Source organism: Bos javanicus, chromosome 23 (assembly GCF_032452875.1).
Source record: "Bos javanicus breed banteng chromosome 23, ARS-OSU_banteng_1.0, whole genome shotgun sequence".
NCBI classification, from domain to species: domain Eukaryota; kingdom Metazoa; phylum Chordata; class Mammalia; order Artiodactyla; family Bovidae; genus Bos; species Bos javanicus.
In genome coordinates, this window is record NC_083890.1 from 43390014 (window position 1) to 43417253 (window position 27240).

A 27240-nucleotide genomic window follows, 5' to 3' on the forward strand; every position below is an offset into this window, starting at 1 on the left:
CCCCACGCAAGCGGTCAGTGACGCAAAGGGCAGGCGCGGCCCGGGTCTGCCGCCCTCTGCAGGTTCGGAGGCCCCACCGCGCGGTACGAAGGCGCACGCGCAGAGCCGGGAAGTGGGGCGTGGCCTAAGGAAAGCGCCGGGCGTTCCCTTCCACCCGGCCCGGAGCCTGCGAGCCGCGGGCCAGGATGCCCGGTACCCGCCCACGGTTACGAGAGCCGGTGGACTTGGGGGCTTGTTTCCAGGCAGGGCCGATCCGTGCTGCTGCTGCCTTAGCGGGGATGCCGAGAGCGTTGTTGCTTGGATCCCCGCGCTCCTCGGGGCGGGCTGGTGCGGGTCACGCCTCCCGGTGCCCAAGAACCCGAGGACCTCGAGCCCCTATCGCCCTGTCGCCGCCTCTTTCCGCTCAGAGAGCCGCTCAGTCGTATCCGACTCTGCGACCCCATGGACCGCAGCATGCCAAGCCTCCCTGTCCATCACCAGCTCCCAGAGTTTACTCAAATTCATGTCCATCGAGTCGGTGATGCCATCTAACCATCTCATCCTCTGTCGTCCCCTTCTCCTCCCGCCTTCAATCTTTCTCAACATCAGGGTCTTTTCCAAGGAGTCAGTTCTTCGGATCGGGTGGCCAAGGGTAGCCAAAGTATTTAAGTTTCAGCTTCAGGATCAGTCCTTCCAATGAACACTCAGGACTGATTTCCTTTAGGATAGACTGGCTGGATCTCCTTGCAATCCAAGGGACTCTCAAGAGTCTTCTCCAGCACCACAGTTCAAAAGCATCAATTCTTCAGCGCTCAGCTTTCTTTGTGGTTCAACTCTCTCATCCATACACGACTCAGAGAGCCGCTGGGTCGAGCTAATAAATTCGGCTTCCTCCACTCCGCACTCCCTGTAAAAGTACCGTTTCTAAAGGAGGACGTGCGGCATAGCAGCGGGACCCCATGCCTTGCAGTCCTGTTGTCACTGAGGAGAAACAAGGTGGACAGACCCACACGTACATCGATCTTGGCACCAAGCGTGCGGTGTGACAACCTCGGCCGCCCTCTCGCAGGCATCCCTGCCCAGCCCTCGGCCGCTGCCTGTTCTTTGTCCGCACAGACTCTCTCCCTCCAGACTGCCCCTCCCCGCCCCCCCGCCCCGCCCCCCTTTAGAACGTGAGCTCAGTGAGAGCAGGGACCCCCGCTTCCCGCTGTGACCCCAGGATCTTGCCCAGTGACTGCCCGTTGCACCTCCACTAAGTGACCAAAACCCGGGCACCGTGTATTTTTATGCCCCGCTCCGCCCCACTACACCTATTTCATTTCTTAGCCTATGTGGCCATTCAGTAATCTTTGTGTTTATTTTCTCCCACCTGCTCAGCCAGTAAAGAAAACGCCTGCAATGCAGGAGACCCTGGTTTGATCCCTGGATTGGGAGGATCCCCTGGAGGAGGGCTTGGCAACCGACTCCAGTGTTCTTGCCTGGAGAATCCCATGGACAGAGAAGCCTGGTGGGCTACAGTCCATGGGGTCACAGAGTGGAACAGGACTGAGCAACTAAGCACACACCCATTACACAACAGCAAATGATTCATCATTCTCTGAACTGCCGCTGCTGCTGCTAAGTCACTTCAGTAGTGTCTGACTCTGCAACCCCATAGACTGCAGCCCACCAGGCTTCTCTGTCCATGGGATTCTCCAGGGAAGAGTACTGGAGTGGGGTGCCATTGCCTTCTCCGCATTCTCTGAACAAACCAAGCTACTTCATGCTTACCTTGCAGTTGGACATGCTCTTGTACACAGTCCTCACTTGGAACTCCTATTTATAACTGAAAAACCCGCACCCAGGCTGACTTCCTCTCAAAGCCTTTCAAGCACCTTAATGTCCACCCCATCCCTACCCTGCTGCTGCTGCTAAGTCGCTTCAGTCATGTCCGACTCTGTGCGACCCCAGAGACAGCAGCCCACCAGGCTCCCCTGTCCCTGGGATTCTCCAGGCAAGAACACTGGAGTGGGTTGCCATTTCCTTCTCCAGTGCGTGAAAGTGAAGTCGCTCAGTCATGTTCGAGTCCTAGCGACCCCATGGACTGCAGCCTACCAGGCTCCTTCCTGCTACCGCTACTGCTAAGTTGCTCAGTCATGTCTGACTCTTTGCCACCCCATGGACCACAGCATACCAGGCTCTTCCGTCCATGGGATTTTCCAGGCGAGAGTGCTGGTGTGGGGTGCCAGTGCCTTCTCCCAGGCTCCTCCCTACTCGTCTCTAACTGCGCTCTCCTGTGAATCTTTTGCTGTGACTGTAGCTTCCGTGATGTGTAACAGTTTCTGTGCCAGTGGTCCCAACCAAGTTCTTATGAACTCCTTGAAGGAAGGTCCAGGCCTCTTCTTAATCACTGTATTTCTAATGTCTATCATAGAGTAGATGTTCGATAAATATTAAATTGAATAATCCCTCAATGATTAAATGATCAAATATTAAATGAATAATCCCTACATAAATTTTGCAGTATTTTCAATTTGCTTTTCCTTTTCTCTTGGAAGCATCTCCTAGCTTAAAAACAAGAAGACCAAAACACAAACAAAAAGTATGAAACGGAACCAAAAAAAGCTATGGGAACCAATGGCCTAGTAGGAAGGGGTTTACAAAGGATAGTTCTGAAACATCTGGGCCTTGGTCAGATAGAAATTACAAATTAAAAATACAGTCAGGCTTCCTCCACCAGTGTACTGGCTTCCACCACTGCTAACACCAGGGCAATGTATATAGAATGCTCTTTTGAAAAGCTCAACAACAAACCTATTAGAAGGGAATGACGGTATATTAGGTACAAAGAAGTGTTAACTGTTAGTCGCTCAGTCGTGTCCAACTCTTTGTGACCCCATGGACTGTAGCCCACCAGGCTCCTCTGTCCATGGGATTCTCCAGGCAAGAATGCTGGAGTGGGTTGCCATTCCCTTCTCCAGGGAATCTCCCCAACGTAGGGATTGAACCCAGGTTTCTTGTGTCTCCTGCATTGCAGGCAGATGGCAACCCACGCCAGTACTCTTGCCTGGAAAATCCCATGGACAGAGGAGCCTGGTAGGCTACAGTCCATGGGGTTGCAAAGGATCGGACACAACTGAGCGACTTCACTTCACTTCACTTCTCTACCATCTGAGTCACCAGAGAAGCCCCATTTTACATACCGAAACTACATTATAAGTATTATAAGTCCCCTCCTACCCATGCAAAGGATCCTTGGCATTTATTAAAAGGTGTGACTTGCAAATGCAGCACAAACCTTTATGTCACCATGTGGCTTCTCCGAAAGCCAAGGGTGTGAGAGTAAATGCACTTTTGTAAGGGCCGGAAGTGATGTCACCCAGCTGCATAATCCCTGGGGAGCCCACCTGGTCTAAGGGAGTTAGATCTGTCCGACCTACCCACGCTGGTACTGACAGCCACTCCCCACATGGGTCTCTGGTGCTTGCTGACAGCGGGGATCCCTGGATCTGCATTAGGTGGGGGGAGTTGAAGGGGGAGCTGTGTTCTTCCTACTTTACACAAAAGGTACTCTGAGCATACACTTTTTAAGTCCCATGGGCAAAACTCCCTTCCAGGTTCCGTGTCTGGGGAAGCTTGGCGGACCCCGCAGGGTGTGTAACAGTGAGATGTCCTTCCGTGTATATGATACTGAGAAGCAGCCCACCATCGTCTCTCCCTTTCCCCTCGGCTCTGCTCCGTTTTAGGCAGCTTTAGCCCACCATCGTCTCTCCCTTTCCCCTCAGCTCTGCTCCGTTTTAGGCAGCTTTAGCCCACCATCGTCTCTCCCTTTCCCCTCGGCTCTGCTCCGTTTTAGGCAGCTTTAGCCCACCATCGTCTCTCCCTTTCCCCTCAGCTCTGCTCAGTTTTAGGCAGCTTTGTTTGGTGCAGCTATATTTGCGTCATTCTTTTTTCTCATCCTGATTTTCTACCTTGCTGCTCATTTTCTCTTCCATCCTTGCATGAGTTCTTATTGTAAGCTATCCCCACCCCGAACTTGGAGTAAAGCAGTCAAACAGATAAACACTGAAAAGAAAATGTCCCAAACAAAGACAACTCTTGGGCTAACATTTTAGTACAATAAATTACCTGCATAGAGAGTGATTTTATTTTCCACCAAACCTTGCACAACAATCAGAAATACCCACGTTTTACCCCTCTGTTTCTATCTTTGCCCAAATAGGAGAAACACAATCAGGAGAATCACTTTGTTTTAGACAGTCTAATCACAAAGTTACCCAGTAACCAACCAAACACATCAGACTTATGTTCAGGATCAAACAAAGTAACAGGAACTGACTTCAGAAGTCCTGTGACTTCTCCTTCTAAACACGGTTACTACTGTTGCTTCCAAGTCCCCATCAACCATCAGCAGTTTGGATTCCAGCCCAGCAATCAAAAGATATTTTCAGACTTTCCAGTATTTGGCTCACCATCCACAAGACTGCCTCCCCTGCTGGTGGCTTGGTACTTAGATGCGCTGAGATTTCTTCCTTCCCCAGGATGGCTATGAAACAGTTTCAGTTTCGTGAGGAGCGAGGGCTTCAGGAAGAGTCGTCCCACACGGCCCCTGGAAATGAAACCTGAAACAGAAGGACGAACACAGCAAAGTTATGAGCAAAATGAGCATTCTGCTTCAGCAAGTCAACTTTCTTAGTTACAGCCAGAATAAAATCCAGATTCTCATAGGAGTCTTAGGCATTTTGGAGCCCAGTTCTTTCATCGAGTTTCTGACATCGCCAAATGCAGACACTTCAGTATGAGTTGGCACCCTCATTCCCAAGGGAATTTGGGAAAGCAATTGCTTAGAATTTCAGTTCAGATCGGTCACTCAGTTGCGTCTGACCCTTTGCGACCCAATGGACTTCGACACTCCAGACTTCCCTGTCCTTTACTATCTCCCAGAGCTTGCTAAAATTCATGTCCATCAAGTCAGTGATGTCATTCAACGATCTCATCCTCTGTCGTCCCCTTCTCCTCCTGCCCTCAATCTTTCCCAGCATCAGGGTCTTTTCCAGTAAATCAGTTCTTTGCATCAGGTGGCCAAAGTATTGGAGTTTCAGCTTCAACATCAGTCCTTCCAATGAATATTCAGGACTGATTTTCTTTAGGATGGACTGGTTGGATCTCCTTGCAGTCCAAGGGACTCTCAAGAGTCTTCTCCAACACCACACTTCAAAAGCATCAATTCTTTGGGGCTCAGCTTTCTTTATAGTCCAACTCTCACATCCATACATGACCACAGGAAAAACCATAGCTTTGACTAGACGGACCTTTGTTGGCTATGTAATGTCTCTGCTTTTTAATATGCTGTCTAGGTTGGTCATAACTTTCCTTCCAAGGAGTAAATGTCTTTTAATTTCATGGCTGCAGTCACCATCTGCAGTGATTTTGGAGCCCACAAAAATAAAGTCTGCCACTGTTTCCACTGTTTCCCCATCTATTTCCCATGAAGTGATGGGACCGGATGCCATGATCTTAGTTTTCTGAATGTTGGGTTTAGAATTTAGGTGCCTATAAATGAGAATTTTATTTTAAGGAGGAAGGAGAGACATGATTGTATTTTGTGACTGTTTTGCCAAACCCATAACTGTAAGTTTTATAAACTCTTACACAACTACATAAAGCACCTTCACTGGTACTAAGGACAAGAGAAGATGAACCTCGTACACCAAGCAGACCATAAGGATCTTAACTGAGTCAGCTGGCTCACGCCAATCACTGAAATTCACAACTAGCCCTGACTTGTAGTTAAAAAGTAGGAAAAAGAGAAAGATCAAAGAAAGAAGAGGGAGAGAAAAGACGAAAAACCAATGATTTCTGCTTCCTTCAAGGGAAAATACTTATGACAAGAGGAAACAAAGAAACCAACTAATTCTACTGTGTTATTAATAAATGAAAACCAGCTGAGCACGATTTAAAATTTTTTAAAAAAAGCATCTGGTCATATTACTTATTCTTGATACAACACAGATCAAGAATGTTCCCTCTGTGCCATGAATGGACGGCCCTGAGCAACTGGCATTTCTGATCCTTCTGCCTCCCCTCCCGCAGCCCCACCCCATCCCCACCACCCCCAGCACGAGGAAGGCTGCCCACTAGAAAGCTCCTCCCAGCACAGTCCCTTGAGGACTTACCAGGAAGCACAGCTAGGCAGAGAGCACTCAGGGACTTCCCTCGACTTGCACCTGTTCTTTTGTGCACCCCTATCCACATTCATCCTCCTCCCATTTACCAAAGCAAGCTGCACCTGACCTCACCCATCCCAAATCTTACATGGTGCCTCTTATCCCAGAATGTGAAAACTTAACCGGCTGCCAAACCAAGGGATGTTTGAAACACTGCTGTGGATCTGAGAAAACAAATGGTTTCTAAAGACTGGGTGATATATACAAACAGGGCCACTTCATTCTTGCTTCCAGTAAAACTGAAAGAGGCTCTTACAGAATTGCCAAACAGATCACTAAAGTTGATTCAGGAGGACTCTGGACATTTCAGCATATAAGATGGAAAGTGGTCCAAAATCTGAGAGGCCAGAACAAAATTCTTTCATGCCCGGGGTTTATGTGGCCCAGGTTTCTGAGTATTTTATGTATGGTATTGTTGTTCATTGCCAAGTCGTGTCCAACTCTGCGACCCCATGGACTGCAGCCTGCCAGGCTTCCCTGTCCTTCACCATCTCCCAGAGCCTGCTCAAACTCATGTCCATTGAGTCAGTGATGCCATCCAACCATGTGGTCCTCTGTCGTCCCCTTCTCCTCTTGCCTTCAATCTTTCCCAGCATCAGGGTCTTTTCCAATGAGTCAGCTGTTTGCATCAGGTGGCCGAAGCACCGGAGTTTCAGCTTTAGCATTAGTCCTTCCAAGAATATTCAGGACTGATTTCCTTTAACATGGACTAGTTTGATCCCCTGGCAGTCCAAGGGACTCTCAAGAGTCTTCTCCACACCACAGTTTGAAAGCATCAATTCTTTGGTGCTCTGCCTTCTTTATGGTCCAACTCTCACATCTGTACATGACTATTTAGTTTTTGCTTTTCTCTATAAAAAGAAAAAACTAAGAATTACAGTTGCCATTGAAAAGGTAAGTGTTTAGCTTGGAAAATCTGGGCTGCCACCCCTCAGACCAGAAATAGAGACACAGATACTCAAAACACAATTCCCCCCGCCCCACTCCAGGACAAGCTGCCAGGGTCACAGCAGCTCCCTTCTTTGAGCGACCTCTGCTTTGATGCTCACTAAGGAAGTCTGTCCTCTCAAGTCACATACTATCAGACACTTCACTGTTGGAAATGACGGCAGGAAAGAATGAAAGACTCCCGTGCCTGTAGGAACTCAGTCACTTGGCCACAGAGAAGCAGCCTGACTTCCAGCCCAGGCAAGGGGTGTCCGGGCCCAGTGTTTCATGTCCACCTCCAAGGTCACAGGACCCTGCAACCACATTGCAGCCAGAGTGGATCTAACCCCTCTCCACACACACGCACGCACACCCACACCCACACACACGCACACACACAGTCCTGCTAGCTGCTGAGTTGATCAAAAACGGCTTCACTGAAATTTCACCTAAACTCAACCCTCCTTCCACATCCTACAGTAACTCCATCTTTTCCTCTGTTTGGAACACGCAGCAGGGCTCTCTGGGGTCCCCTGCGCTGCGGTGATCAGGAAACTTGATCTTCCTAGGATACAGGTTTGTTTCCCATGACCACAGGCCTATTAGGGCTGCAGCATCATGAACCCTGCCTCCTTCTAATGCTGCGCAGTACTCAGAGTGGATATGTATATGTCTCTGTTAGTCACTCAGTCGTGTCCAGCTCTTTGCGACCCCGTGGACTGTAAGTCGCCAGGCTCCTCTGTCCACGAGATTTCCCAGGCAGGGATACTGGAGTGGGCTGCCATTCCTTTCTCCAGGGGATCTTCGCAACCCGGTAATCGAACCCAGGTCTCCTGCATTACCAGGCAGATTCTTTACTGTCTGAGCCACCAGGGAACCCAGTGGACACTTGAACTAATTAAAAAACCTCATGCTCCACGCATCTACTAAGAGATGCACTTCCCATAGTTTGACTTTTACGGGATTATTAACCGAAATGTATTATTTGTTGTTTTCAACAACTACAGATGATAAATTATGGCAGTGATAATTCCATCCAGAGGAGCTTTTCCATGGAACAAGTTTTAAGAAAACTGAGAATAAATAATTCATATACTTTGAAGCAGAAGTATAAAAGGATAGTCAACAAAAGATTTTCAAGCATAAAAATACATTAGTAAAAATTTCTGTGGTAGAAATAGGATGGATGGGGATACAAGTTTAAAGAGAAAAAGAAAAAAATGTGAAGGTTCTCACTGTGAAAAACCCACTTACATATTTGTTTTCTAAATAATGATGGTGGGTGTCAAGTTGCTGTGTCATTCAGATTCGACAGGATACAATTAAAACCAGGACAACAGCAGCTTTACTTTTAAATGTCGGTATTCTATTTCTAGGGCTTCATTGGTGGCTTAGTGGTAAAGAATCCGCCTGCTAATGCAGGAGACTCAGGATAGATCTTTGGGCCAGGAAGATCCCCTGGAGGACATAGCAACCCACTCCAGTGTTCCTGCCTGGAGAATCCCATGGACAGAGGAGCCTGATGGGCTACAGTCCATGGGGTCGCAAAGTCAGACGCGACAGAGCAACTAAACCACCACCAGCAGGAGGATTATGAGTATGATTTATGCAACAAAGGCGAGCCCCAATCTGCAGATTCTTACTCAAAGGCCTTTGGCTCTATCAAAAAAAAAAAAAAAAAAGTAAATGAATGCCCATTTATGCTTTAAATGAAAATGAGATGCTTATGTGTCCTTTTTTCACTATTCTTGCTTTAAGTGACTGTTTTGGTTAAGGGCCAACTGGGGCCCCACTGCATGGACTAACAGGGTCCTACCAGCTACCTGACGATCTAGGCAGGCAGAGCAATGGCCTTCCCCATCAAATGCGGCCAACCGTAAATTACAAGTAACCTCTGCACCCTCCTGAGGAGTACAAACGTAAAGAAGAAACCATCTATGAAGCTGTTTTCTAGCTAAGAGTTCCTGAGACTTCTACACTCCGCCTGCAGGGCGCTGTCTCTGGGGACACGTGCCCCGCACACAGGTGACGTGCCCTCCACACACACTACTGACCACCTCCACCTCCTGGAGCCCCCTCCCCGCCCCTCTCCACACACACTGGCCCCTTGCTGTCCCTCGGGCCTCCTGGGCTGGCTGCCACCTGGGGCCTTTGCCCAGGTGGTCCTGGCACCTGGCAGGCTCTTGGCCCAGAGGTCTCCTCAGCGAACCACTCCTCCTCGTATTGCCAGACCTCTTCTCTCTAAAACCCCCACCACCCACTGGATCCCACGCCCGCCTGCTCCCCCTGCCCACTTCTACCTCTGCTTTTTCCCACAGCCGGATCCCACCTCTCATGGGCCACACAATTTGCATTTATTATCTTATCGTTCACTGTTTGCCCTTTGCGGCTAGGAGGCCATTTCACGTGGTAGGATTTTATTTTGTTTACTAATATATCCTATCCCAAGCACTCAGAACAGTATCAGTGGTAAAGAATCTTCCTGCCAATGCAGGAGACGCAGGTTCAATCCCTGGGTGGGGAAGATCCCTTGGAGAAGGAAATGGCAACCCACTCTAGTATTCCTGCCTGGAAAATTTCATGAACAGAGGAGCCTGAGCCTGGTGGGCGACAGTCCATGGGGTCACAAAAGAGTTGGACACGTCTGAGTCACTAAACAAGAACAATGTCTAGGACATAGTAGGTGCTAAATAAACACTTGTGGACTTGGACTAAATTCCAAAGTTTAGAGAAATGGAAAGCTGCACGACTGGGGGTTGCAGGGAGTGGGGGGCCCACTGTCCTTGGAAGGCCTTGCATACCAGTCCTTTGGGCGCACTACTCCCATTTCTGCTTCAACAAATACACAGATCCTTACATGCCAAAGACCCCTGGGGTTGAGAAACAGTCAAAACCCTGATGCCTAAATCCCCAAATACCTAGATTTTCTCAGAAAATCATCCAAGATAACCATCTGGGACAGGGGAAATGACAAAAAACAAAACAGGAACTAATTAACACCTTGAAAATATTAACACATTTCGATGGGAGGCAAATACCATGACTCTGTTTCTAAATTAGAATTGGGGCAAAGAATCTAAACAACTTGGGCAAGGTCGAAGGAGTCTTGCGAAATCCAAATTGAAAATGTAGGCAGAAATAAATAAATACATAAAATGCAGGCATCATTTCCTGCAACCTATTTAGGTAACAAAGAAATCAGGTGAAAAGGCAGTATTATTTCAATTTTCATTTTTGCTACTAACCTAGAGCTGGGGCTGGCAAAATGTTTTCTGTAAAGAGTCAGAGACTTAATGTTTCATCTTTGCAGGCCAGACAGTCTCTGCTGCAACTCCTTACTTCCATTGTTTAAGTGCAAAAGCAGCCACAGACAATATAGGAACATGTGGCTGTGGCTGAGTGCCAATAAAACTTTATTTACAAAAATGTAGTGGTTGAGTTCGGAGAAGGCAAAGGCACCCCACTCCAGTACTCTTGCCTGGAAAATCCATGGACAGAGGAGCCTGGTCAGCTACAGTCCATGACGTTGCAAAGAGTCGGACATGACTGAGCAACTTCACTTTCACTTTTCACTTTTCACTTTCATGCATTGGAGAAGGAAATGGCAACCCACTCCAGCGTTCTTGCCTGGAGAATCGCAGGGACGGCGGAGCCTGGTGGGCTGCCATCTGTGGGGTCGCACAGAGTCGGACACAACTGAATCGACTTAGCAGCAGCAGTGGGTGAATCTGGCCTACAGGCAGTACTTTGCTGACCTCTGACCTAGGCTAGAGTTCAGCCAACATCAGTTACATGTGAGATGTGAGAAATTTCGGCCTTTGTTAAGATGCGTGTTTAAACCAGCTTCTCAGTCACTCTGGGTTTGGTTCCCTGTTTGAAAACCCAAGTAGGATGAGAAGATGACCACCCACGCCTCTTCTAAATGTCAGCTTTGATGATGCCCAGATAAAAGCATTGCTGGCTTCACTGGTCAGTTATACTCATCTGGGAAAATTCCCAGACGTGGTGGTACAGAGGGTCTTGGCTTCCAAAAAGGTCCACTGAGCATCTGTTGTGGTTCCTGCGGCTGGTGCTGTTCAGATCTGATCAAAGTCTCAGACCAGAAAGAGGCCTGTTTATTTGAACAGAGACACTGCAGGTTTTCAGGATGGGAAGCTGAAGAATTTTTGTTGAAGATGAGTAGCAGCTGAAGCAGGTTTGTGGTTTTGGGAGGCCCAACTTATGAAGTGATATCATTATACTCCAAGAATTTCGTCTGAACTTGCAGGGAAAACTGCCAAGTTCATTATCCTTTCACGTGAAGATGTACACAATGGATGAATATCAGAATCACCCAGGAAGCGTATAAAAGAGGGGGCCCAGGCTACACCTTACACCAGTTACATCAGAATCTCCTGAGTGGTACCCAGTCATCAGATTTAGAAAAAAAAATTTTTTAAGATTTTTTATATGTGGACCATTCTTAAAGTCTTCATTGAATTTGTTACAATATTGCTTCTGTTATGTTCTGGTTTTATGGCCAAGAGGCATGTGTGATCTCAGCTCCCCGACCAGGGTGGAACCCACACCCGCTGCACTGGAAGGCCAACTCTTAACCTCTGGACCACCAGGGAAGTTCCCAGTCATCAGATTTTTTAAAATACGTAGTTGAGGTAAAAGTCACTGACTTAGGTAATGACAAGATGCTTCAGTAACGTTTTACATTTTACTTATTCATATTGATGTATTAGTTCATAGTCTACCTTATTCTGGAAAGGAAATGAGACTATTAAGAATATATAAACTACATTAAAAGGGAAGACAGAAAAGCAGGGGTGAAAAAAAGCAAGTAAAACAAAGGAGATGTAAACTAGAGCCTAGACTGAGACAACATGTGAATATCCTATGATAACCTGTACTTCCCACACAGATTTGCGGGGGCAGGATCAATATCATTAAATGGCCACAGGTACAAACATTCTTGGCAATAAGACCAGAGAGGATTTGCCCAGGGAGCCCCACGGAGAACAGCGGGTGACGGAGTTGTGTGTGGGTGTCTCCCTGGCTTGCGTGCTGAGTCTGCAGCTGACCGGCATCTCAATGCCATTACTATACTTAGCTTCAACGCATGAATAAGAGTAAAGTCTAAAGCATCAAAGAAGAACTTTCAAAATGTGAAAAACAAAAACCCTTTAGCAAACTCCCTGTAAAAAGACATGGCTACCTCAGTCTACAGTTAACGTGCTTTCTTCCATCAATCTACAACTAACACGTTGTTTTCTTCCCTCAAAGCAACTACAGACCAAATAAGAAAACACAAACTCTGTGTTACAAAACCAGGACAGCAGGTAAAATCTGCTTGGATGACCACGTCCAAACCCGCTCAGCGCTGTCCGCCTCCCACCCTGGTAACCCCATACCTGAATCTTTCGGTGGCCGGGGTGGTTTCCATGTTGAATTCGGCCACTGGCACGCCGCGGGCTGACACTTGGGGGGCAAACATGGCCGCGGGATAGACCACGGAGGAAGTCCCCACCTACCGAGCAAACAGACGGAAGCGGACAAGCGACCACACGGTGGAGAAGCAGCGTCTTTGAAGAAAACCTTAACAGAAACTCAGACCAGTTTGTGGCTGCTGGTGTGAGGGAAGGTAAGCTGGGCGGGATAAATGGAGAATGTCTGGGGGACAAGGGGGGAGGGGGAGGCTCCCCTTTGGCTGATCCCTAGAATTTAGGAAGGATTTTTTTCATGTTTAGTCACCAAGTCATGTCTGATTCTTTGCAACCCCATGGACTGTAGCCCTCCTGTCTCCTCTGTCCATGGAATTTCCCAGCAAGAATACTGGAGTGGGTTGCCATTTCCTTCTCCAGGGGATCTTCCCGACTCAGGGATCAAACCCACGTCTCCTGCCTTGGCAGGCAGATTCTTTACCACCAGTTACCTGGTATGAAAAAGAGAGCTGAGCTCGTGGCAAGAGTGGCAAAGAAATGATCTGATCATCACCCAAATCAGTTTTAGTTGTCTCTGCTCTTTGAAAAGATCAGGGAAGGCTGTGACTTACCACTAGACACAGGTCACAGAGGGCCAGCTCTTTGTCCACCTCCTCCAGGATGGCAGGGTCCAGGTTTTCTCCAAACCACACCACGTGAGGTCGCAGCAGGCCCCCACATCCTGCCTCTTCACACCTGTAAGAGTGTCATCCTTAACCCACTCCCAAGACCTACTCTTGGGAAGGCCTGCCTAGGTGGATCAGGGGAAATCATCAAGTCTCTATTGTGTCCGGATGCACTGGGGTGATTTGTTGGCGAATGTGTCTCAGCCAACCTTGAGAGACATAGCTTTCTCTTTCCCAGTTACTTCCTTCCACTCAGGCACAGCCGTGCTCACGGTTAGCTGGACCCAGGAGGACTACTGGACTCAGACTTGCCTTCAACACACAAACCACTTGCTAATGTCATCAATGACCTCCCTCATCTTCTCTCAAATTCACCTCTCTCTTGCCTTGTCGGTAGCCAAGTTCTCCTGTGTCAATTTCCCAAGATCTCTCGTCTTTCACTAGCTACTACCCTAGGTCATCTCTAGTCAACCTATTTATTTACGTTCTAAAATAATCTCCCTCAAACTCCATTTTCATCATATTAATTGCCTAATCAAGTTTATTTTAGATCAAAACTTTAGAATTTAGTCATGAAAACTTACTCTTTTAGGTCAAAACTCTGATTTTAGTCATGAAAATCCTTATTAAGAAAAATTCAAAAGGTTAAGTAAACCAGAGAAATGTTAGCATAATTGCTCCTTAGGGAGTAATAATGTACTTTCACACATTCAGTGCTCTGAGTAGCTCTGCAGCAAAGCAAGATGCTTCAAACTTGGTTCACTCTAGTGGTTCCATATTTATTTGGGCATGTGACATCTTTTTTCTCCGAGTAGTGCCTATCAACATCATGTGGATCTACTGCCTTATGAAACACTTTGGGGAAGGCCATTTTAAGGTCAAGTTTTGAAAAATTGACATAAAAATCTTTCCAGGGTTTTTTGCTATTGCTAATCTGCACAAATTCTCCTCGGTCCCATAACTTTACCTCTGTGAGACCTCCTACGGCCTCCATAGCCCTGGATTAGTAACACTGATGAGGAGGAGAAGGGGAGGAGGACAGTAGCTGAGGCTTCCCAACCAGTTAGGTCCGGGATGCCAGCCACTATGCTTCACACACGCCGGGGGAATGTCTACAGCACAGCAGCTTCTGAAACGTTCCAGACTTCAAATGATCCCACCACAACACAGAGGAGAAAGGGAAGGACAGATGAACTTCTCTTAAGCCTGGTTTGGTTCACCCTTTGTCCTTTCGCCCTTGACCTCATGGGTCAGGGCTGGTTTCCGCATTGGCATGTTTCAGAGGCATCTCACCAAGTGAACTTAGATTTTGACTCCTACTAATTTTCTTTTATTTTCAAACTGGAGCACCAAACACAGATCAAAGTCGTTTTACTCACCGGGGCAGTTTCTCCACTGGGATTCCGGCATCTTGAGTTTGGGGGTCTGGAGCCCTGAAGTAAGTAATATGAGAAAAGAAAGAATGTCACTGGTGTAATCAAAGAACATAGAAATAAAATAACCCAGTAAGATTGTCTTTGCCTGGCCATGTATGGCACAAAACTCCTGATGAATACACACTGGCTTATAAGAGGATGAGGAGGGTAGACACAAACAATTGATTATCAGTGGTTCTACCTCAAGAGAGGGAATATGTATGGGAGAGGGGGGAGTAATACTGTTGTGCTAAGGAGAGTTTCATGATTTGCATCATATACGTCACTGCAATTTCAATCACCTGCAATGATATTATATTAATAAGTTACTTGTATAACTTATACCAATGGCTAGGTAGAATTTTTCTCAATATTTTGAGTCTACTCTTAATTTTTCCCCCAATTATAATATTTACAATAGTAAATGTTCACCATAGACACATTGGAAAGTTCAGAAAGATATAAAAAAGAAATCAAAATTGCCATACTACTACTGTCCCTGTTAACATGTTGTTGATTTTCTTCTGGACGTTTATCTATATACAGATACATCAACATGGTGAGGGTGGATGTGTGTTTAAATACAAAGTTGGGATCATAATGTATAGAGTTAGAGCCTGTTATTTTCACTTATTTTAACCTGTGAGCAAAATATTTCCCTTACAATACAGCTGTACTGTCTCTAGCTTTATGTCTCATAAATATACATGGGAGTCATAGATAAATGTTCAATTTCTTCATGTTTATAGTCAACTGAAGAGACAAAACAACACACCTATTCCAGAGTGCAGTATAATTACCCTTTTCCTGATAAGGCTGGACAAATTGGACTCTTATAGTTCTCAGCCACAACTCCACAAGAGGTACATCGAGTTTTAAATAAGCTACCTGAAAAACACAAGTTGAACAAGACCGGAATTTAGTATAATCGGGAGCAACTGACTCCACGTCTAAAAGAATACAAAATGATTTCGTTTCTACACATCACTTTAACAAATGCACCCATCCCAGCTTTCATGGGAAACATCAAGGCATGTAGTGAGATGGAAAAAGCCAGAACACATGCCCTCCTGGACTTCGTAATCTGGAGAGGAGCAGGGACAGGAAGTAAGTTACTGCATGACCAAGGAGCTCTCTGATCACCCCGGTGTTCAGGTGGAATTCAAATGTGCAGCAGGGCAGAAGAAGCCAACCTAAACCTACGGGCAGGATTTCCTGAGAACATGCCTGACAGAGGCTAGTAGCTTGGGATATGTTTTACAAAATCTTAATTTTGACTTAGTAAAGCTTGAATTTTTTCTACAAAAGCAGCTCAATAAATAATCAACTAATAAATGAGGAAAATAATCATTAAAACTAGCAAAGACTTACTGAGCTTAACCCATAAAAGGTGACCTCAGTTCACCACATGGTCACCATGTGCCCAGCGCTGAGCAGGTCACATGGCAGGGGACACATGCTGGTCCATTCTCTCCAGGGCTCCTTCTTTGAGAAACCACCCCCTTCTCTGTCCCACGCCAAGTTGATGGAGCTGTCAGTCACGTTCCCCAAATACAAGCTGGGGCACAAGTTCCAGACTCGTCTAATTGTGGCATCCTGTCCTCCAGCAGGAGTGTTTGGTCAAAAAGGATACTGATGGTCAGGCCATCCAGAGATTTATTTTCTGAGGAGATGGTTAAACTGGAGGAAGGGAGCGTGCAGCCCCACTGGGTCACTGCTTCTGGAAATTCTGCAATTTGAAATGCATTTCTTTGGACTGAATTTTTGTAGAGTATTAAATGGCTTCTATGGATGGCTCAGCAGTAAAGAATTTACCTGCAATGCAGGAGATGCCGGTTCAGTCCCTGGGTCAAGATGATCCCCTAGAGAGGGAAATGGCAACCCATTCCAGTATTCTTGCCTGGGAAAGCCCACAGACAGAGGAGCCTGGCGGGCTACAGTCCAAACGGTAGCAAAGAGTTGGACACAACTGAGCGGCTCAACACAGCATCACAGACTATCAAATGCCCTTGGGAAGAAATTCTGGCATACCCATTTATGCTCTTGTGTAAACAAATTTATTTGATTTTCAGTGAGAAGAGGGAAGAGGAGGGTGTCAGTGAAAGCTGAGAAGGGAAACCAGAGGGACCCCAGACAAGCTCCTCGGTGTCACAGACCCAGTGGGCTCCCAAGAGGGAAGGTCACTAAGCTGGCAGCCCCCTTAAGGCTCCAGGGTGGAGGAGGAACACAGCCAGAGCAGACAGTGCCCATGGTGCGGGGTGGGACAGGGACAGTAAATGGATCTCCCAGGGATGCCAGGCCTTCGCAGCCTGAATCCTGCTAGAGCCCCAGCCGTTCAATGGCTCAAACCTCCCACTTCCCGGCGCCCAGGTGGGGGTGGAGTGGGGGCCATCTGGGAGCACAGGGCCCCCTCAACAGGACCCCCAGGGAGGGGAGAGCACACAGGGATGCAGACCTGCATGGCCAGGTGGTCTGCGCACCAGACCCCGGGGTCCTGGCACCATGCTGCTCTGACTCGGTGGACCCAGCTGGGCCCCAGCAGAACGTGTGTTTTCAAGTCTGGTTTCCCCTTCCCATGGAAGACTGAGGGCCTCTCACCATGGATTTCCAGAAGGTTCTTGGTGCCAGCCTTGCGGTGCAGCTCGTCGATGTTCTGGGTGATGACCACCACCTGTCGGCCCTGCCTGTGCAGCCGGGCCTGGCACTCGGCGATGGCCAGGTGCCCGGCGTTGGGCTCCGTGCTCTGCACCACCTCCCGCCGGTAGTGGTAGAACTCCCACACCTGGGACGGGTTCCGGGCGAAGGCCTGCGGGGTGGCCAGGTCCTGGGGGGCAGGCAGGAGGCGGGGGTCAGGGGGGAAAGAAGGGCTGATGCTCTGAAAGCCGGCCGTGAGGGCACTGGACTTGGGTGGGAGGACACCCCTGTACACCCTTGGCTGTGGGCAGGCAGGCACACAGTTCCGGGGGGGTGTCGAGGGAACACGTCCATGTAGGTTCACATGGGCGGGGTCCAGGGCTCCTGAGGAGCCCTGGAGAAATTAGGTTTAATTTCCCCAGCAAGATCGTAACCCGTCCCATCTTCCACTCAGGTGAGCTACAAACATAGAGCAACACATGGGAAGGTAACTTAGGCTGGAAGCCATGTTTTCATGGAGCTCCGCGTGACATGATAGCTATTTCATTTATCCAGGAAGAAAAGTAAAATGCAAAACACCCAACTGAGCTATAATGGCCATAGTGGGAAAACTCGGTTTTTATAACTACAATTATAGGCGCACACACACATACAACTACACATTAAAAAAAATATACATTATAGTTATAGGATATATAAAATATACATTTTTAAAAGTACGATTCCTCCAAATTTCCCTGATGGTACAGTGCATAAGAATCCACCTGCCAATGCAAGGGACATGGGTTTGATCCCTGATGAGAGAACAAAGATCCCGCCTGTGTACAGCGCAGCCAAGATAAATAAATAAAAATAAATACTTGACAAAATAAAGTAAAAAAAAAAAAAAAAGAAATGTTATACACCTTGACTGTGGTGGCAGTTGTACCACTATATATACATCTGTCAAAACTCACTGAACTGTACACTTAAAATTGGTGATGTTTATTGCATGTATATCTCAATAAAAATTGAATTTTAAAAACTCCATGCCCCCAGAGAACTTATATTCTAATGACTTTTGTACAAAGTTTTGAGCATCAAGGCCTAAGCCTTTAACAACTCAAGACTGGTTTTCATTTTGAAAGTTCACAGGAACTTTTAAAAAATGTGTAATTCTTAATTTCAACATGAATAGAAAAGTAATGAATTATGCTGACCAAAGTGTCCCGGTTCCACTTTGGTTACTAGAGGAAATCCAATTGTTATCTGAATAAGGATAATCAATACACGCCGAGAAAGAAAGAAAAGAGACGGCTTTGCTGAGGTTTTAACCCTATGGACTTTGTGTCTATGCCAAAAAGAACAGGATAAAAGGGTCACAGTAAATTTCAAAACGTTCCCCTCTGATAGAGATTCTGAGTCAAACTGTTAAAAGGCTTCATTCAGAAAGAGCCTTTCAGAGTTCTGGAAACATTACCAACCTGGGCTTTCCATTTTCTCCAGTAACCTCCTGCTCCTCTGAACGTTGGAACCCCACTCTCAGCACTGATGCCAGCCCCGGAAATGACGACTATGTGCTTGGCTTTTGCAAAACACTTCCGGAAGTCAGCCATATCTAAAGAGAGGAAAGTCTTGGTCAATCCAGGGTTTCATTTGGACATTTACGTCCCAGTTCAAATGCCTGTATTTTGAAACTTGACCTTGTGTGAAATTATACTTTTAAGATAACCAAATAAAAATCTTCCCATGCAATGAAGATGGCCCTGTGCACCTAATATGTGAGAGTACAATGTTTGCAGAAAGGGGTGGGGGTCTGGGGTGAACAGCCTGAGCTCTGAGCTCCACTCTGCCCACTCCCCCCGCAACCCACCATCTCCCATGAGTGGGATCCTATGTGAACCGCTGACCCTCTGCTGTCTGGGTCTCCTTAGCTGTTACACGTGCACAAGCGTGCTTTCCCGAGAGAGCGGGGCTGCTGAGGATTAAAAAAGGCTTCCCAGGTGGTACAAAGGTAGAGAACCTGCCTGCCATGCAGGAGACGCAAGAGGCGTGGGTTCAATCCCTGGGTTTGGAAGATCCCCTGGAGAAGGAAATGGCAGCCTGCTCCAGTCTTCTTGGCTGGGAAATCCCATGGACAGAAGAACCTGGCAGGCTACAGTCCATGGGGTCGCAGAGTTGAAACTGACTGAGCGCGCACACACACACACACACACACACACACACACACACACATACACAATGAGTGGGAATGTATCTTCCTTCTTAAAAGTAAAAGCAAGCTTGTGTGGTGTGAGGGCTGACCTCAGGCCCACTGGACCCCAAAAGTGTCCCTTCCTCCCCAAATTCACTTCCCTTGGAGGATCCTGCTAATTCCAGCTTCCCTCAGCATCACTACCAGGGTGAGGATGAGAGCCCCTCCCCATGAACAAATGCTCCGTCACACTCTGGACACACTCTCCTTTACAGCTTAAGGGAGACTTGGTCTTTTTAACAAGACGGCCCCGGAGACCTGGGGTAACAGAAGGGGACTGAACGCACAGAATGACACGGCAGCAGGGAGTCGTGGTCACAGCCTGAAGCTTGCGCCCCAGGACACAAGGGCTGGCCCTCCATCTCCAGGCATCCTCCTGCCCAAGCTCAGACCCACAGGGGTGGCAGCTCGCCTTCCATGAGGGCTCCCTGTGTCCAGGCTCTGTGCCAAGCACTTGGGCATCACAAGGTGGCCTGAGCCAAATATCATCATCCCAGGATAAGGATGAAGAGCCAGACTGGGAACTGCAGTTGTCTCTCCTGGCAGCAGAGACTGGGTCCTGGCACAGCCTGTGGCTCCCGCTGTCCCAGGCACTGCAGCTCTGCAGCCCTTGTGCACGGGATAAGGAAAGGTTGTGTCCCAACCAGCCAGGCCTGAGTGGTTCACAAGCTGTGGAAGTCCCCCTCCACTCCCTGCGCCAGGAGAAGCCAGTGTGGACCAGCATTGCCTCTGGCTGGCCCAGACCACCCAGTCAGGGTCTGCCAGGCACAGGCCATCTTCCAGGTGCAGCCAATCTGTGCTGAGGCACTGAAGGTTTGAACAAGACCAGAAGCAGGTTCCTCGGTTGATGGAGTGGGCTCTCTGGTCTCCCCAGGAGACAGTGGCGACCAAGGCTAACTAACTCTTGGATGAATCAAGAGCCCCTCAGACATGAAACCAGTGATGGAGAAAAGGAAGGAAGAGAGTGGGCTGCAGAGGGAGGTGATGTCACCATGTATGAAAGACCTACTTGAACTTGGACGAGCCATTGTTAGGCAAATCTTGGTTTGTGTGGAGACTGGAGACTTCAGTCCACAATACAGCTGGGAAAACAATCGGTTCCGGATGATCCAGAGAGGTGGCATCAGGTTTTCTGTGTTGCACTAACAATTGAGATGGACTTTAGAAAAACCACAAAACAAACAGAAACAATCAGAAAACACTCATATTTCTACAAATATATATATATACACACACACACACATATGGGCTTCCCAGGTGGCACCAGTGGTAAAGAACGGGCCTGCCAATTCAGGAGCTATAGAGGTGTGGGTTTGATCCCTGGGTCCGGAAGATCCCTAGAGGAGGGCACAGCAACCCACTCTAGTATTCTTGCCTGGAGAATCCCCATGGACAGAGGAGCCTGGTGGGCTGCAGTCCAGTGGGTCACAAAGAGTCAGCCACAACTGAAGCAACTTAGCATGTGTATACACATACACACATATATAAAAGAATAGCCTTAACAAAAATGTTCAGTAGCAATCTTCATGGTTCACACAAACACCATCTAAACTGGCAATTTACAGTGTGTACTCTTAAGTGTGCTTGATCATGGAAAAAGCAAGAGAGTTCCAGAAAAACATCTATTTCTGCTTTATTGACTATGCCAAAGCCTTTGACTGTGTGAATCACCACAAACTGTGGAAAATTCTTCAAGAGATGGGAATACCAGACCACCTGACCAGCCTCTTGAGAAACCTGTATGCAGGTCAGGAAGCAACAGTTAGAACTGGACATGGAACAACAGACTGGTTCCAAATACGAAAAGGAGTACGTCAAGGCTGTATATTATCACCCTGATTATTTCACTTATATGCAGAGTACATCATGAGAAACACTGGACTGGAAGAAGCACAAGCTGGAATCAAGATTTCTGGGAGAAATATTAATAACCTCAGATATGCAGATGACACCACCCTTATGGCAGAAAGTGAAGAGGAACTCAAAAGCCTCTTGATGAAGGTGAAAGAGGAGAGTGAAAAAGTTGGCTTAAAGCTCAACATTCAGAAAACGAAGATCATGGCATCTGGTCCCATCACTTCATGGGAAATAGATGGGGAAACAGTGGAAACAGTGTCAGAGTTTATATTTTTGGGCTTGAAAATCACTGCAGATGGTGACTGCAGCCATGAAATTAAAAGACACTTACTCCTTGGAAGGAAAATTATGACCAACCTAGATAGCATATTCAAAACCAGAGATATTACTTTGCGAACAAAGGTCCGTCTAGTCAAGGCTATGGTTTTTCCAGTAGTCATGTATGGATGTGAGAGCTGGACTGTGAAGAAGGCTGAGCGCCGAAGAATTGATGCTTTTGAACTGTGATGTTGGAGAAGACTCTTAAGAGTCCCTTGGACTGCAAGGAGATCCAACCAGTCCATTCTAAACGAGATCAGTCCTGGGTGTTCTTTGGAAGGACTGATGCTAAAGCTGAAACTCCAGTACTTTGGCCACCTCATTTGAAGAGTTGACTCATTGGAAAAGACTCTGATGCTGGGAGGGATTGGGGGCAGGAGGAGAAGGGGACGACAGAGGATGAGATGGCTGGATGGCATCACTGACTCGATGGACATGAGTTTGGGTGAACTCTGGGAGTTGGTGATGGACAGGGAGGCCTGGCGTGCTGCGATTCATGGGGTCGCAAAGAGTCAGACACGACTGAGCGATGAACTGACTGACTGACTGACTGACTCTTAAGTGCTCTAAGGTGCCTGGAACAGTGGTTTACAAAGTATGGTTCCCAGACCAGCATCATCCCGAGATCTCATCAGAAATGTAAAGTCATAGGCTCCACTCCAGACCCACCGAAACAGGAACTCTTCAGGCAGGGCCCCCATCTGTCTCCAGGTGATTTTGATGAACACTCAAGTTTGAGAACCACAGCCTTAGAGGTTTAGGAAGGAGTTAGATGGGAGAATTCATTTGAAAAACAGGTTGATACTTTTAAAAAGGTATGAGAGCCACTGGCTTGACTTTGAGTCAAAATACAGTTTCTTTGAGAATGTAAATTCTAACTGAGATCTGAATGAGGCCGGAAAGATATGTATCATAACAACAAATAGGATTAAGATGAGTCATGTCAAAGAAATCTGTGAGTCTTAAAGCACATTGACTAAATCTTTATCTATCCCTAAGGAGTTAGACAGAGATAATGGAGAAAGACAAAGACACAGAGAAAGGCAATATTCAGATCCATGACATCAAAAGGGTAACTGACATATCTGACTTTTACCTAGTAGAAGAATGCAAATTGTTGGAAGAACTCAGGATTAAAGGTCTGTAGGTATAGGAAAAATAGAAAAATAACACATTTCCCAATATTTTACAATCCTTTTGGAGAACAACTTATCAAAATTACACATGCACTTTCCCTTTGACCTAGCAATCCCATCTGGACATTTTTACAACAGTGAGACTTGCACACATCCAACATGACATATCTACAGGGTTGTTCTTTAGACTATTGTGATTAATAGGAAGAGACTAGAACAACCTATGTGACCATCTACAGGGGATGAGTTCAATAAACAAGGACACATTCACAATGCACAGTGCAGTTGCTGTAAAAAAAGAATGCATGTATGATTCTGCCTGTATGACATTTTAGAGTACAAAGAGTACTTATTTGCGTGTGTTTTAAAAAAAAAATGGAAGAATTCCCAAGACATTAGTAACAAGAATGAGGATGAGAATCAGGATGTATGGAGACGAGAGTGGAAGCAAGGATTTTCAGTAGATGTGTTTCTATGCTATTTGCATTGTCCGGTGAAATGTGCTCTCCGGTTAAAGTCTAGGAACACACCTGCAGCTGAGCAAGTGCGAGGACGGAGGAGCTCACGGTGAGGAGCTGCAGGCTTATTGGTGACGTTGGTGGTGGTGGCTTAGTTGATAAGTAGTGTGTCTTTTGCAACCTCATGGACTGTAGCCAGCCAGGCCCCTCTCTCCATGGGACTTCCTCGCAAGAATACTAGAGTGGGTTGTCATTTCCTCCTCCAGGGGATCTTTCCAACGTAGGGATGGAACCTGAATCTCCTGCATTGCAGGCAGATTCTTTACCAGTGAGTCACCAGGGAAGCCCATCTTGATGAAGTTAGGACTCAGAAAAGGATTTGGGCTTGTGTTGGGTAAGGCTAGGGAGAGTCATGGAAGGAGGCTCTGATCTACGCTGGATGTTGTCCGGGAAGTTTCCTTTTATTGGATATTTCAATGAACATGATCTAAAGAGGAAGGAGTGAAGTAAAGCTTGAGCTGGGATTGGTCAAGGGGCAACAGGCCGTCCTATTAGCCAGCATAGGAGGGTGTTTTGTCATTTTTGTGGTTTACAGCAAGTTCTTATTTATATCTGGTTTCAGACCTAATTATGAAGTTGTCTTACTTTTGTCCTGCTTCATCATGATTACAGTGTAGCCTTGTTTGATGTTGGTGTCCTGTGAAATTATTTACGTTCAACAGGCCTAACAGATAGTGGCGGGTCAAAAGCTGGAAGCAAACCAAAGGCCTATCAATTTATGAATGGATAAACAAACTGTGGTTCATCCATAACAGGTATAGCTCATCACTGGATGTGTTTCATCCAGGGAAATACTATTCGGCCTTGTAGCTAAAAACTACAAGTTTAGTTTAACTAAAAGTGTAAGTTTTAGTACTGTAGTTAAAACTTAAAAAGGTACTAAAACGCTGGAGTATTTCAAACTGCTGCTGATTGTCAACTGGAAATTAGATAAAATTCGAAATTGTAATATTAAATAAAAAACATTTACAAGACAAAAAAATCGAGTTTTTTTAATGAATGTGGGAATTGTTTTGCTAAATTTTCCATTAATTTACAAGATATTCTCCAAGTCTCTCAGTAAATGTGAAAACAAAGGAGAGGTTTAAAAAAAAAACTTTAAAAAAATAAAAAATAAACACCGTTTCAGAACTGTGCCACCTGAAATTTATCTCCACGGTTTGCAAACGCTCAGAAGTCTATTTTCAATATGCTTTGTTGCTGCTGTTTAGTCGCTCAGTCGCGTCTGACTCTTTTCAACCCCGTGGACTATAGCCAGCCGGGCTCCTCTGTCCATGGAATTCTCCAGCCAAGAATACTGGAATGGGCTGCCATTTCCTTCTCCAGGCTATCTTCCCAACCCAGGGATACAGCCAGCGTGTCCCGTATTGGCAGGCGGATTCTTTACCACTGTGCCACCTGGGAAACACTTTCAAGACGCTACTGCAAAGTATTCATCAGAAGAATCCTCTGTGTCAATATTTATGTGCTTTTCTGGGGGATCAGAGTGGGCAGTTCTAGCTGCCACAAACTCACAACCCAATTCAAATGCCAAAGCAAATACCCGGAGGGTAAGAAGGCCCCCGCTGTGCGGAGTCACAGGAGGAGGACATCAGTTTGTATGGTCCAAAAGCCCTCAGGGTGAAAAGTGCCCTGGGTAAAGCCTCCAATTATCCTGCCCTGATTTGACTCTCAGGTGGCAAGTAAGGCCTCGGGGAAGAAAATAAACTCATTCATTGTAGTCATTGGGAGCTTTCTGAGTGCAGAATAGGTTTCCAAACACTGATATTAGTCTGGGTGAATGGCAATCCTCACTTAACCAGGCTTTTTTCGGAAACCTGAAACTCACCTACCCAATTAGAAAGTCAGAAAAATGTCTCTATGTTCCCTGTTGAGAAAGGGGGCACCCCACCAATTCCTAAAAATACAATAATACAATACAATAAATGTAAGGTTATATGAGGAATTCGAGAGAAAAAGCATTTACAAAACATTAATTTAAAGTACATCGCCAGGGAACTACAAAAACTCCCACGGGTGTTCAATAAATACTTTTTGAACACCTATGAGCCAAACAAATGCAAAGTACCAGGCCCCAGCTATCAACACTGGGAGACTTACTTCCTCTCCCCAGTCCACCGCTGGCTCTTGTCTTGGTCACCAGCCGGCTCCACCGTGCTAAACCCAGCGGTCCACCTGGATCAGGTCCAGCCTCTGACCCCTTTGATCACCTCTCGGGGAACCACTGGCTGCTCCCGGTTTTCCTCCTACCTCGCTGGATCGCCCACCCTCCTGGGGCTTCACCACTGCACCCCGCCTCGGATGTCCAACACAAGGCTCCCAGTTCACAGTCAAGCCTCAACTCTTGAACGTTCCCCAAAAGCCTTAGGTCGCCATCCTCCTTGGCCCCCACTTCTCCCTTCGGCTCACGTCTCACACCCATACAACCCGATAAACCCCAGCAACTGTGTCCCAACCCGGCCGCGCCTCCCACGCCCATCACCCGGTCCAGGCCGCCCCATGTGCCACCCGGCCTGAAGCAGGGCCCGGAGGGCTTCTACTCAACGGGTCACCCTGCCCCGAGTCCCCCGGGCCACCCCCTCCTCCACGGCGGCCAGCAGGCCCATCAGCCCCGGGCGCTTGACTTTCCAACCTCGTTTCTGGTCCCCTCCCTCGCCTCTCCGGCCGCAGCTAGGCCCCGGCGCTGTGCCGGTAAGACCCCCGATCTCCGGCCTCCGCACGCGTGTCTGCCGGGGGGTTTGGGGGCTGCCAGCTGGATCCACCCGAAGAAACGGGGTCCGCGTCCCCTTCCCTTCCTCGCCCTACCCCCTCGCCCTCCCCGTTCCCCACCCCACCTCCCCTTTCCACCCCCCCTTCCCCTTTGCCCCTTTGCCCCTTCGCCTCCCCCCAACCCTCGCGGACCCCGGAACCGGCCTATGCAATTGACCCGCGCATGCGCGCCGCGGTGGGCCGCCCCCGCCACCCCGCGCCCGCCCCGGGAGCCCCCCTCCACGGCGCCCACCCGGCCCCGCTGTGCTCGATCGCGACCCTCGGAGTCCAGGGAGGCGGCGGAGAGCACGGCCCGGCCTCGGCGCCCACTCACCTGTAGGAGGCGGGGACCGCGGTGAATCCCCGGCGCGGGGGCTGGACAACGAGCCTGGGGGCGGAGCGGCTCGAACCACCTGCTCGGGGCTGCAGCGGCCCCTATCGGAGGCCCACACCTGATCCGGCTCCCGAGCCCTGGAGGCCCTTCCCTGGGCCTGCTCGTCGCACAAAATTGTTTCTTTGCATTTCTTTCTTGGGGGGAGGGGGGGAAGGGCGGCGGGGGAAGGGACGGGCTGTTGCTTCGTCTTTGTGAGCTTCCCAGACGTGTCGTGAAAGACGTATGAGCTGCTTTCTTCTTTGAGACTGCAGCTGGACCGCACTACTTGGCCACAGAGCATGTGAAATATTGGGGTGGCTTTCCCCGAAACGCTATTTCCAATGAAGGTTAGCAGGGGTTCCCAGGCCTGCCCGCCAATGACCAGCGCTGATGCTGAGATCCTTTCCCTGCATCGGAAGGGACCAGTTTCCAGGCCTCGAGTACTCTGTGATCTCTGTGGCTCCCCGGGTCTAATCGCCCTTAAAAGCAGTCATCTTTCTTTGTCTTTGATTCTGTCTTACCGCCAGAACTAATTTTCCGAGAATAGAATTGTTTCTGGACTGGCCAGAATCCTAAAGGGAGGTGGTCTGAGAACTTGGGTGCATAGAATGTGATGTTAGCATTTGTTTTTCCAACTCTGACCTCAACCACCCCCCTCAGTGTGACTGGAAGTCCCGCCCGCTTTGGGACCCCTCTTGCTCCGGCAGGTTATATCAGTCTCCGGGGGCCCTATGGGGTCCAAGAAAATTGGAGAAGGGTCTTATGTCTGGCTGCTACTTTTTCTGTAACAAGTATATGGCAC

At 47.8% G+C, this 27240-nt stretch overlaps 1 protein-coding gene across 6 annotated transcripts; it reads right to left on the reverse strand.

Moving 5' to 3' along the window:
- Positions 1-4082: 4082 nt before the first annotated feature.
- Positions 4083-26488, reverse strand: SIRT5 (sirtuin 5). Of its 6 annotated transcripts, none has more exons than XM_061398831.1 (9): positions 26400-26488; positions 20498-20647; positions 18719-18852; positions 17220-17445; positions 15422-15509; positions 14586-14639; positions 13153-13276; positions 12512-12627; positions 4083-4580 (listed from the first exon to the last, which is right to left on the reverse strand). In XM_061398831.1, exons 2-9 carry the CDS (start codon positions 20610-20612, stop codon positions 4505-4507), a joined length of 933 nt encoding a protein of 310 aa, XP_061254815.1. In that variant the 5' UTR covers positions 20613-20647; positions 26400-26488; the 3' UTR covers positions 4083-4504. The 6 variants fall into 6 exon arrangements, with proteins under 6 accessions (XP_061254815.1, XP_061254813.1, XP_061254816.1 ...); XM_061398829.1 differs by having other exon boundaries at positions 20498-20630; positions 26400-26475; XM_061398832.1 differs by having other exon boundaries at positions 26319-26401.
- Positions 26489-27240: the final 752 nt, after the last annotated feature.

What these genes read in the sequence shown, in the direction of transcription:
- SIRT5 (XM_061398831.1), bottom strand. Translation starts at nt 20,612, where the DNA reads ATGCCACCTCTCTGGATCATCCGGAACCGATTGTTTTCCCAGCTGTAT. An exon ending in GAACCTTCTGGAAATCCATG is followed by an intron (nt 15,510 to 17,219) that starts GTGAGAGGCCCT and finishes TGTGTTTTTCAG; the next exon opens with GTAGCTTATTTAAAACTCGA. An exon ending in CCAGTGGAGAAACTGCCCCG is followed by an intron (nt 13,277 to 14,585) that starts GTGAGTAAAACG and finishes ACACTCTTACAG; the next exon opens with GTGTGAAGAGGCAGGATGTG.